Source organism: Polypterus senegalus, chromosome 12 (assembly GCF_016835505.1).
Source record: "Polypterus senegalus isolate Bchr_013 chromosome 12, ASM1683550v1, whole genome shotgun sequence".
Taxonomy (NCBI): domain Eukaryota; kingdom Metazoa; phylum Chordata; class Cladistia; order Polypteriformes; family Polypteridae; genus Polypterus; species Polypterus senegalus.
Genome location: NC_053165.1, coordinates 101,385,702 through 101,397,815, shown reverse-complemented (window position 1 = coordinate 101,397,815; position 12,114 = coordinate 101,385,702). Strand labels below are relative to the sequence as shown.

At 41.3% G+C, this 12,114-nt stretch overlaps 1 protein-coding gene across 1 annotated transcript in view; it reads left to right on the top strand.

The window, feature by feature from the left end:
- Positions 1-12,114, top strand: part of fes (FES proto-oncogene, tyrosine kinase) — a 155,518-nt gene that overhangs the window by 53,073 nt on the left and 90,331 nt on the right. The window contains exons 7-8 of the mRNA XM_039773045.1: positions 8,256-8,375; positions 11,194-11,316. Of these exons, the coding sequence (XP_039628979.1) occupies positions 8,256-8,375; positions 11,194-11,316 (243 nt within the window). The remainder of the gene's footprint in view (positions 1-8,255; positions 8,376-11,193; positions 11,317-12,114) is intronic.

Sequence of the window (12,114 nt, the reverse complement as noted above, 5' to 3'; positions counted from 1 at the left end):
GGGGTAATCAGAGATATACAGAAAGTAGACAAGAGTACAAAGAGATATGGCGCAAGGTGAAGAGAGAGGTGGTGAAGGCTAAAGAAAAGGCGTATGATGAGTTATATGAGAGGTTGGACACTAAGGAGGGAGAAAAGGACCAGTGGGCTAGACAGAGGGACCGAGCTGGGAAAGATGTGCAGCAGGTTAGGATGATAAAGGATAAAGATGGAAACATGTTCACAAGCGAGGAGAGTGTGTTGAGCAGGTGGAAAGAGTACTTTGAGAGGCTGATAAATGAAGGGAATGAGAGAGTTGTGGAGATAGTGAATGAGGAAGTGCAACGGATTAGCAAGGAGGAAGTAAGGACAGTTTATAAAAAGGATGAAGAATGGAAAGGTCATTGGTCCAGATGACATACCTGTGGAAGCATGGAGGTGTTTAGGAGAGATGGCAGTGGAGTTTTTAACCAGATTGTTTAATGGAATCTTGGAAAGTGAGAGGATGCCTGAGGAGTGATAGATAGATAGATACGTTATTAATCCCCAAATGGAAATTCACATACTCTAGCAGCAGCAGACCGATAAAAAAAAGGAATTAATTAAAGAGTGATAAAAATGCAGGGATAATTGACAGTAACTTTGTATAGTGTTAACGTTTATCCCCCCAGGTGGAATTGCAGAGTCTCATAGTGTAGGGGAGAAACGATCTCCTCAGTCTGTCAGTGGAGCAGGACGGTGACAGCAGTCTGTCTCTGAAGCTGCTCCTCTGCCTGGAGATGATCCTGTTCAGTGGATGCAGTGGATTCTCCATGATTGACAGGAGCCTGCTCAGCGCCCGTCGCTCTGCCACAGATATCAAACTGTCCAGCTGCATGCCTACAATACAGCCTGCCTTCCTTACCAGTTTGTCCAGACATGAGGCGTCCTTCTTTATGCTGCTAGCACACCACCACATAGAAAAGGGCGCTCGCCATAACCATTTGATAGAACATCTGCAGCATCTTATTGCAGATGTTGAAGGACACCAGCCTTCTCAGAAAGTATAGTCAGCTCTGAGCTTTCTTGCACAGAGCATCAGTATTGGTAGTCCAGTCCAATTTATCATCCAGCTGTACTCCCAGGTATTTAGAGTGGAGAAGAAGTGTACTGGTGCCAATATTTAAGAATAAGGAGGATGTGCAGGACCGCAGTAACTACAGGGGAATAAAATTGATGAGCCACAGCATGAAGATATGGAAAAGAGTAGTGGAAGCTCGGTTAAGAAGAGACGTGATGATTAGTGAGCAGCAGTATGGTTTCATGCCAAGAATGAGCACCACAGATGCAATGTTTGCTCTGAGGATGATGATGGAGAAGTTTCAAGAAGGCCAGAAGGAGTTGCATTGCGTCTTTGTGGACCTGGAGATACCATATGACAGGGTGCCTCGAGAGGAGCTGTGGTATTGTATGAGGAAGTCGGGAGTGGCAGAGAAGTACGTAAGAGTTGTACAGGATATGGACGAGGGAAGTGTGACAGTGGTGAGGTCTGCAGTAGGAGTGACGGCTTCATTCAAGTTGGAGTTGGGATTACATCAGGGATCAGCTCTGAGCCCTTTCTTATTTGTAATGATGATGGACAGGTTGACAGACGAGATTTAGATAAGAGTCCCCGCAGACGATAATGTTTGCTAATGACATTGTGATCTGCAGCGATAGTAGGGGGCAAGTTGAGGAGACCCTAAAGAGGTGCAGATATGCTCTAGAGAGGACAGTAATGAAGGTCAGTAGGAACAAGACAGAATACATGTGTGTAAAATAGAGGGAGAACAGTGGAACAGCAAGGATGCAGGGAGTAGAGTTGGTGAAGGTGGATGAGTTTAAATACTTAGGATCAACACTACAGAGTAACGGGGATTGTGGAAGTGAGGTGAAGAAGAGCGTGCAGGCAGGGTGAAAATGGTGGAGTGTCAGGAGTAATTTGTGACACACGGGTATCAGCAAGAGTGAAAGGGAAGGTCTACAGGACGGTAGGGAGACCAGCTATGTTATATGGGTTGGAGACGGTGGCACTAGCCAGAAAGCAGGAGACAGAGCTGGAGGTGGCAGAGTTAAAGATGTTAAGGTTTTCATTGGGTGTGACGAGGATGAACAGGATTAGAAATAAGTACATTAGAGGGTCAGCTCAAGTTGGACGGTTGGGAGACAAAGTCAGAGAGGCGAGATTGCGTTGGTTTGGACATGTGCAAAGGAGAGATGCTGGGTATATTGGGAGAAGGATGCTAAGGACAGAGCTGCCAGGGAAGAGAAAAAGAGGAAGGCCTAAGCGAAGGTTTATGGATGTGGTGAGAGAGGACATGCAGGTGACGGGTGTAACAGAACAAGATGACGAGGACAGAAAGATATGGAAGAAGATGATCTGCTGTGGCAACCCCTAATGGGAGCAACCGAAAGAAGAAGAAGAAGAAGAAGTTCTGTCGCATGCCATTATGGTGATGCAGGCCACCAGTTAGCACAGCTGCTCACATGTTCAGATTTCTTGACTCAAATCCAATTAGTTTGCAATGTAGTCTGCTTGTCCTTTCTGTTTCGGGGTTTTGTCTTCTGTCCATGTCACAGACATTTGAAGAACTGTTTAATTTGTGACTCTAAATTCACTTGGTATGAGTGAATGTGAGGGACCTTGTTCAGAAAGCGGAGGCCACTTGGTTGTTTCACATGGACGTCACTTGGTTGTTTCATTTTGATTAGGTATATAAGTAGGTTTCACTTTTCTGTTATCATTTTAGCCCTAAAATAGTGACTTAACATCAGGGATCTATTTTACTGACCTAAAGGTTAGTGTTTGGGCGAAGGGAAGGCCGCCTCAAGTGACGTCCACTTTCTGAACAAGATCCAATGTGAGTATGTGTATGGATAAATGGGCTTGAGCAAATTTAGAGAAGTCTTTGGGAAATAATCTAAAACAGTGCTTCCCAAACTCGGTCCTGGGAACCCCCTGTGGCTGCAGGTTTTTGTTTCAACCAGATTCACAATTGGTGATAATAATCGATAACAACTGATCTAATTTAATTAGCTGGTCTTTTTTTACTCTTCTTATTCTGCGTTAAGAAAAACACAACAGTATGGTTTTTACATTTGTAAGACATTTTAGAAATATTTCTATTTTTTTCTAAACCTATAAATGCTTAACTCTCTTTTTTTTGTTTTCCTATTGTTTCTCCTGTAGTTTGCTCCCTTCATTTAACCCTAATAGTGACAATTAACAACCAGCATAGCAGACACCCGGCATGATGAAAGCAGCAACGACTTCTGTGTCAGACTCGCTAAGAAGTGAATAATCAATTAAATTACCAGAACACCTGGAAAAGCAGAATGAAAATTAAAATGAAATTACTGTTAATGATTTAAAAAAAACTACATTTTCCCCATATACCATATATACTCGCATTTAAATTCTCCCGCGGATAAGTTGGGGCTTGATTTTACTGTATAATTTCTGGTATTTTATAATGTCGGTCGTATAAGTCCATCCATCCATCCATTTACCAACCCGCTGAATCCTAACTACAGGGTCACGGGGATCTGCTGGAGCCAATCCCAGCCAACACAGGGCACAAGGCAGGAACCAATCCTGGGCAGGGTGCCAACCCACCGCAGGTTGTATAAGTAGAATGCGGAAAACTCACGCTATTTGTACAAAGGATTCTGATATGCTAAAGCCCACCTGAGAGAGTAACCACAGAGCACACTGCCTTTTTTTTATGTATTGTGTCTACGTGACCACACGGTAATACCCAAACTATTCCAAAGCAACGTTTGCACTGTTTTGTATTTTTTGTATCTCACATCCTCATACACCTTTATCGTAAGAGCATCCCTTATCAATGATGAAGCGTTCAATCAGAAGAAAATATGAAGCTGGTTTTAAATTAAAAGTCGTTGAAGAAAAAGAAAGAAATTGGTATCTGCTCTGCTACAACAAAATTCGATGTGACTGAGAAACGGATGAGAGATTGGAGAAGTCAAGAAGATGTAAAAAAACAATAAAAAAAATTTAAGTGTTTTATTTTTGAACGGGCGTATAAGTCGGGGTCTGATTTTATGATTGATTTTTGAACTTATACACGAGTATATACGGTAACTGCTTAATACATTTCAATAAAAATCTACCAAACTTAGTTTGTCATTTCTACAATGACTCTAAAACACAGAAAGTGGGAGATAGTGACTCACTTAATACGGCTAAGAGTCACAGGACCGAGTTTGGGAACCACTGATCTTGAAGAATAATCTACGTGTAGCAATTTCTTCACCCTGAATATAGTGGGCAATGCCCTCAGTTCACTTACCAGGTCCCTAAATTACTTTTTTCAAAAGTCCCTTTTAACTTTGCCATACGTTAAATAAATTTTATCATTAAAAACAAAATAAAATGAATTAGGATTATGAAATAAATTCTTCACATAGTAAATTAACCCTGCTCATTCAGTGTCTTTGTTTTTTTTTTTTCCTAGTTCTGTTTTATCCCTTCTATTTCTATATTTACTTACATAAAAGGCAACTTTTCAAAATAAAACAATTTTTCACACCCTTAATGTTACTGAGTACATCCAATACTTAATCAGATGGTCCCTGACACACACACACACACACAGCCAGCAAACAAAAAAGTTATATAAACAGTACAACTGGAAAAACAGCTGTCCTGTTATAGGTCTCAATGTAACTTGCATGGTGGCCAAAAATGATAAACCTACCTCTCTGCCTTATCAAAGCAAACAACCAAAAACAGAAGCAAACACAAGATTAAGACCGAGATTTCAGCTGGCCTTCTGACTTGAGCTGGGATGAGTAGAGAATGATGACATGCAGCATGCAGTCTCTTGGAGAAACAGTTCAATTCTTCTTTGCCAAAAGCTAAGAGAGGTGTAAGCTTCTGGGCGCAGTTGTCTATGCTTGTGTTCCGAAGCATTCTTCAGTAGAGGAGTCCTGAATATACAGTTGTGAGATTTGACTTCTCTTCTTCTTTCCCCACTTGTATGTAAGGTTGATGTCCTTGATCAACGCTCTCCAAACAGCTCGGTCCTGCACCTCCTCCCCAGTCAGATCCTTTTCCTTCAGATCGTCTTTTACTTTATCCATCCACCTCTGTGTTGGCCTCCCTCGCTTCCTGTTCCCCTGCACTTCCATTTCCTTCACTCTTTTGCACACAGATTCATTGTCTCTCCTCATCACATGTCTATGCCACTTCAACCTACTTTTCTGTACTTTCTTAGATATCTCTCCCACTTTTGTAGTACCTTTGATTGTCTCATTTCTTATTCTGTCCTTTTTTGTAACTCCACATGTCCATCTCAACTTTCTCATTTCTGCCACATCCAACTTCTCCTCTGCTGCCTTTACTGCTCATGTCTCCTCTTCATACATCATTGCTGGTCTTACCACTGTCTTAAAATCCTTATCTTTAACTTTTTAACTTATTTAATCACACAATACTCCTGACAACTTCTTCCAATTGTTCCAGCCACACTGCACTCTTTGGGTTATCTCTGCATCTAGTTTTCCATCTTGGGCTACCACTGATCCTAGATATTTAAATTTATCCACTGTTTTCAATAGCAATCCATGAAGTCTAACTCGTGAATCCTGATCATCACTAAACCTCATATATTCTGTCCTCTTCCTATTTATCTTCAACCCTCTCTCTTCCAATGCCATTCTTCCAACTTTCTCTCCACTTCATCTTTTCTGGTGCTACACAGCACCGTGTCATCAATAAAAAGCCTGCACTAGGGGAATGGTCTTTTATCTAATTACTTAACCCTAACCCTTTACCCTAACCAGCACCAGAGAAGTAAGGACTTAAAGAAGACCCCCGCTGCAGATCTACTGTAACTGGTATCTTGCCTGTTACCCCAACATTACTTTTAATCCAAGTCCTCGCTCCATCATACATATGCTGGACAATCCTCACAATCCTCCCTGGCACTCCTTTCTCTCTTGTGCACTTTCCAGACCTCTTGACGTGGCACTCTGTCAGAAGACTTCTCCAAATCAATAAATCAATAATGCAATCCTCTCTGTTTTTCTTGATGTTTCTCTATGCGCTGGCTCAATGCAAATCTGAGAGCTGACTTTTATTCGGCTGTGATTGTTCTCCTTGAAGATCTAAAGTAGTTAACACACTTAACTGTTTAGAGGTGCTGCTGATCTGCAGTTTTGAAGAAGAACTGACTTTGACCAAACCCCATGTTCACCACACATTGGATGAATATAATATAATGAATATTATAAAGACGACGTGAACACCAAAAAGTGTATATTTTCACCTGCCAAATATGATTTACTAAATTATATTTGAACTAGCAGACCTTGTGCGCTTCGCTGCAGTCGCTGTAGTTGGAATAATTATGTATCTACATGCGACTTATTGAGCTTCTTTATATACAACATTTTTGGTTTGTCCTCCTGGAGCCAAAATATATAAATTTTCTCTATGACTAATTCGTGAACATGCTACATAAAATATAGAAACGGGAAAAATGGCAACACTGCCGGGAACAACAGTAAATGAGATAAAGTAAAAGTCTACCAAACACTAAATGAGAAAAAGTAAAAAAGGGCAACACCGCCAGGAACAACAGTAAAAAACAACAGTAAATGAAATAAAGTAAAAGTCTACTAAACACGAAAGTACAAAAACGAAGTAGAAAGTAACAGTAAACCGCAACACCACCGGGAACACCGGCACACCGCGTCTACTAAACACTAAGAAAACACTAAGTAGAAACGCTAAAGGAAAAAATACTATTCAGTAAGTACTGCGTCTAGTAAACAGCAAATCAGTAAAGGAGAGAGGACTAAACACTAAGGAAAAAGAATGGCAAGACTGCGTCAGCTGCGGAGCTCAACTCGGAGCGAAATGAAGTGAATGAAATGAGGTGAATGGGAGGGGAGGTGATCACGTGACTCCCCCACCCGCCTTAACTCTCCATCTACACACAAACACAGTCTCTCGGATCCCAACTCTCCTTTATATGTATAAATGAATTCTGTAATCTATAGGTGACAGCGATTTGGAGCACAGAGTCAAGATTCATGTAACTTAACTCATCCATAAAAACTTGATTGTGAATGAGGGATGTGCATATGGAGGGGATAAGACCACTGGCGTGGAATACAGAAACAACAGATATGAGAAATGTCAACAGGCACACGCTTTTGATGCATTTAATTAAAAAGACAATAACAACAACAATGAAAGGTTAAATGCAAGAAAAACTTCCTTTAATGGATTTATTTGATTGAGTTTAACCACCACCATCACTTTGTTTTATGGATTATTTGTTTATTTAATTTTTTGCACTGCACTTTGGAACACTGACTGTTTTTGACTTCTTTTTAATAAAAGCACTGGTGCACTTGTACACCTCCCCTTTGCTATTTGTGCGTTGTGCCCTCATCCACTGGCTCATCCCTCGGGTACGTTATTGGTGGAAGTGGGTTCAAGAGGCCCCCCGAATGTAACTGGTAGCCTGGAGCTGACCCGCACCATCACATTATACATTGCTACAGAAGTCCGAACCTCAAACAGACATCACGACTTTGCCACATAACACACCTTTATTTGCAATTGGGGAGCGTTTCACCCTGCTCCCCACAGCACAGTACATAAGCACCAGCACACAATACTTCTTCCTCTTTCTTAGCTGCCGCCACTCCTCTCCCAGCACACTCAGTCTTCCTCTTGACTCTGGCCACCGGAGTTGTGGCAGCTGTCTCCTTTTATAGAGGACCCGGAAGTGCTCCAGCTGTTCCATGATCATCATCCAGCTGCACTTCCGGGTGTGACGGCAGCCCTGCACAGGAGGGCTCAGCCGTTCTCCACATGCACCCTGGCGGTGCCCATGGGCCACAGCAGGGTTGAGCTTTCCCGCTCTGTGGCAGTGTAGCAAGCCAAGGAGGCTGCCCACTGTCGTCCCGAGGGAAGTATGGCCCCGTGCAAGCTCCTTCTCCCGGCCTTTCCCTTTCCCGGCTGCCCATTACAATATGAAACACTCTTGCATTGTCCCCTAAAACATAACCTGAAAAGAATAAAAACAAAGAATTGTGTGGTGTGCTTTGAAACGTTCATGGTTAGTGGTACACTGGAGGAATCCTGACTGGAGAAAGCAACAAACACTACACTCACGCAAGAGTACAAATTCCATTTTTTTTTAACTACACTCACAATTTGGTCTCAGGAGCTAAAGCTGTGCCCGTCCACTTATTTCCATTCTCACCTTTGTCTTGTAGGTCTGTTGCAGAGGTGCCGCCCGTTGTGACATTTGATGCAAGCCTAGTAGAAGATACTGAAAGACTTCAAGTTGGAGAAATTGAGCTGAATGAGCTCACCCTGGAAACAATACAGCACAAGTACGTCCTGAGCCTGTACTGTAGACTTTCTGTCCTAACACTCAGAAACCATACTTAAGGTGCTACCGTGATTATACATCTAGATGAACCATTGAAATTTCAGGCAGCCATTTTAATGCAGTTCCTGCAATGTGTGCTGTCAAGGTTATCTTGAGGGAAGGGTGAAATATCAGTGCATTTGCTCAGGTCAGGTAAATACGGATTGAAGCTAAGGAAAAGTCATGCATGAAAATGGATAGGAACTGAAAAAAGGCAAAATTGCAGTGGATCCTCATATAGGGCAGTCACACATAAAAATGAAGGGAGAGCATTTGATGTCTTCTTTTTCAAATGCAACAACTGGCATGTGGTGAGCTTAGAGAATTTGATGAATGCCTCAGGACTACAGAAGATGTTCTGTTTTTACGTGATGCTGGTATAAAACCTGCGTATGCAGACAGCATCACAGGGACTGACTCTTCTAAAACTTAGCAGCTAATCTCTTAATGTTTCCTGCAAAACCATCTTTGCAGTCAGAATTTCATTAATCTAGTGGTCAGTAGCAGACCCATTTCTGTAAAGTGGATAGTTAGCCAACCAACCTTTAGTTAATATTGAAACTTTCACACTAAAAACACTCAAAATGACTCAATGGTCCAAAAAATAACATATTGAAATATGTGAAAAAACAGACCTATGTGCTACCTAACATTATATTAAGCAACTCGGGGGCCCATACAGACAAGATTTAGCCTTGACACACTTAATTGGAATGTCTTTGTCTGATTTCCGTTCAACTTTGATTGTAATTTGGAAATATAAAGACCCTCATAAAGCTGTGGGGGAGAACTGGCACCATAAAGCAGGATGATCTGCATCTGAGAGTGCAATTGTGTGACTTCGAGAGCAGTTAGATTGGCTTCAATTGTTTTTAAATGTCACTATGCTTTATGTGAAGTTGGCAGTTTAGCCGAGTGCTAGAAGACATTTGACTGCAAAGTGTTTGGCTTCAGTATGCACAAGATTGTTCACTGTCTGTACCTATACTCTGCGAAATCAAATAAAATAACAGTTATGAAATGCATACCAAAAGCAAACATTACAGAGATGGCATGTTAAAATATATGGTGACTTTAAATAATATTGAGGAAGTGAAGAAGTAAAGAGGGTGCATTGCTCAACACAGGCAGCACTTCTCAAGATAATACAGGAGCCGGCCTTAAGGTAGGGAGTGCAGTTTAGAAAGTAGGAGAGAACAGGTGGGTGTTAAGCATCAGTCTGAATGAGGCAGCAGATGGAGTCTCAAAAGCAAATCTAGCAAGTGAGCTCCAGGGAGTCACAGTCTCAAAGCTAAGTGAACATTTGCCAAAAGTCATTTAGCCAGGCTTTCAAACTGCCGGAAAGTGATAGTTAGGTTGGGTTGGGTAAAGATGGCAGGTACTGATGCTTTACAGCTTTGTAAGTCCAAAGAGTTTAAAACAGGATTCATTATCGGGCAAGAATGCAAACTCAGCTTTTTGTTTCATTCAGTACTCTTGAAGCAGCATTCTCAATTTGTTTGAGAACTGGTGCAAAAAAAAAAATGCACAAATAGCGTAGTATGTAAGATTAGGTCTTAGGTCTTGAAATTACGAGACGTTTATTGCAGTTAGACAGTCTGAGGCATTAACAATAGACTCCAGGGGTCAGATTTATAATGTTTGCACATTTGGAAAAGATGCCCAAAAGGTGCATATGCATTTTTCCACGCATAAAGAAAACATGATGGGAGAACACACGCATATTTACAGCAACTATGTCCGATGCAAATGCAGTGTTTCAGAGAAACTGGGAAATGATAACGCCCTTCATCAAGTAGGGAAATGCAGCAGAATCAGCTAAATTATGACTCGCCTGTATAATAATTCATATCGCCAGGCTATTATTATGAAGTGATGAATGATTCTAACTCAGAAGTGGTGAGTGTGATGCATAGCCTCTATTTCAGTTCCCATTTAAAAGGGCCCATGCTGCGTATTTGCTTTTTATTTTTTTTACATCCGTTCATAAAGACAACCTGTTGTCACTTCTCAGGGAGGTCAGGAATATTTCAGCCAAGCTACAGATCCATCATGCCGACTGACGCGGTGCCACATTCAGTTTCTATATTGCACACACATAAAACATAACCTGTTTTTTGCCAACATATTTGCAGCAGCGTCCAGTTCTTCTAAAGTAATTGGAGGACTTTACTGCACTCGTATTGCAATGAGGGCACCTAGCAATAATAAGGCTGCTTTTGTTACCTGTAGGCAGTGACAAGTCGTCTGTCATGCCAAGATGAAACTGACAAACATAGTGACTTGGTCATCTGGATCAACCTAGAAATTAGTTTATTTTGAGGCAAAGTAGCTTCAACAGAAAACTTGCTGATGGTGCTGTAGGTGATGCCTGGCCTGTTGGTAGGGTAACTGGCTGAACCCTCCGTTTTTCTTATGGCCTATCTTGTAATCATGCCATTACATGTTCTGAAGCATCATGGCTGCCTATGTATGAGAGTGATTAGCACAGTCCATATATGATTGTTTCAGGGTGGCTACTGTGTGGCATTCACGTCAAGTTCACGCATTGCACACTTACAAGATGACTGTGAATTACAAAGGATACATTTTATCAATCAGATTTTTTTTTGTCGACCTATGTTTTTGGAGATTGCATACTTTGATGCTCAAATCCATGCAAAGTTTTATAAATGAGACCCCAAGACTATAAAGGGCAAAGAACACAGTTTTTTTTTTTTACTGCATTATAAAATCCTGCATCCCATCTCCAGTCTCATTTTTCAATAATCTAATTTCAGGCTTACAGGAGTTGAAGAAGAGCTGGTAAATATTAACAGCATGCTGAACACCCAGCAGGCAACAGTCAACCAGCTGGAACAGGAACTACAAAATGAAGATAAGAGTGCCAACTTTGGGCAGAGGTGAGGAAATCAAGCTGGGCATCAGCAAAGTTGCTGAGCTGCCTATGAAAAATGTTTTGCTGCTCACTGGGATAAACTTGGCTTGCTTGAACCCACCTGTTCAGCCATACTTTGCCATCATTTCCATGCTGTCTGGTGGGCGAATTCACGCCCACCTGGAATATCATAATAAGAGCTGATGTCTGTAAAATAACAAGAGGATTTTGGATTTTTCTAAAAGACATGCCAAGGAATAAAATGCGTTTTTTTTTCCGATTTCAAAATCATTTTTTTTATCTATTCGAAATTACTATTGAGACGTGTCGTGAACCATATACAGTTCAATACTCGTGAATCCTGAAATCTCCTCTCACGCTTAATGCCCCCAAATGAAGTTCTGCTGTTCAGTTTAATCTGCCATAATTGTTTAGGACCGTTGGAGTAATAAAGGTGGGGGGTCTGACTGGAGTCATGTCTTCCCTCAGCAGAGTCGTGGTGTGTTCTCTCTATCTTGAAGGACAAACCTTGCATTTCAATGACATTGTCTACGTTTAGAAGTGCTGAGAAGTGTTTAGAGTCCAAGTGAACAAAATGGAGCTTTTAATCCAACTTTTATTGCACTTACACTACTTGTCAAAAGTTTAAGAACACCTCAGTTTTTTCAGTCTTTATGGAAATGCATGCAGTTTGATGGCTTAATGTTTCATGAAATGAAGCCACAGAACAAATAAACAATGGCAAATAAAAAAATAAGTCAAGGAGTCATTAAGTGTACAAAATTTCCTTCAAGTTTATGATTCATCACAGTAGCCACCGTTT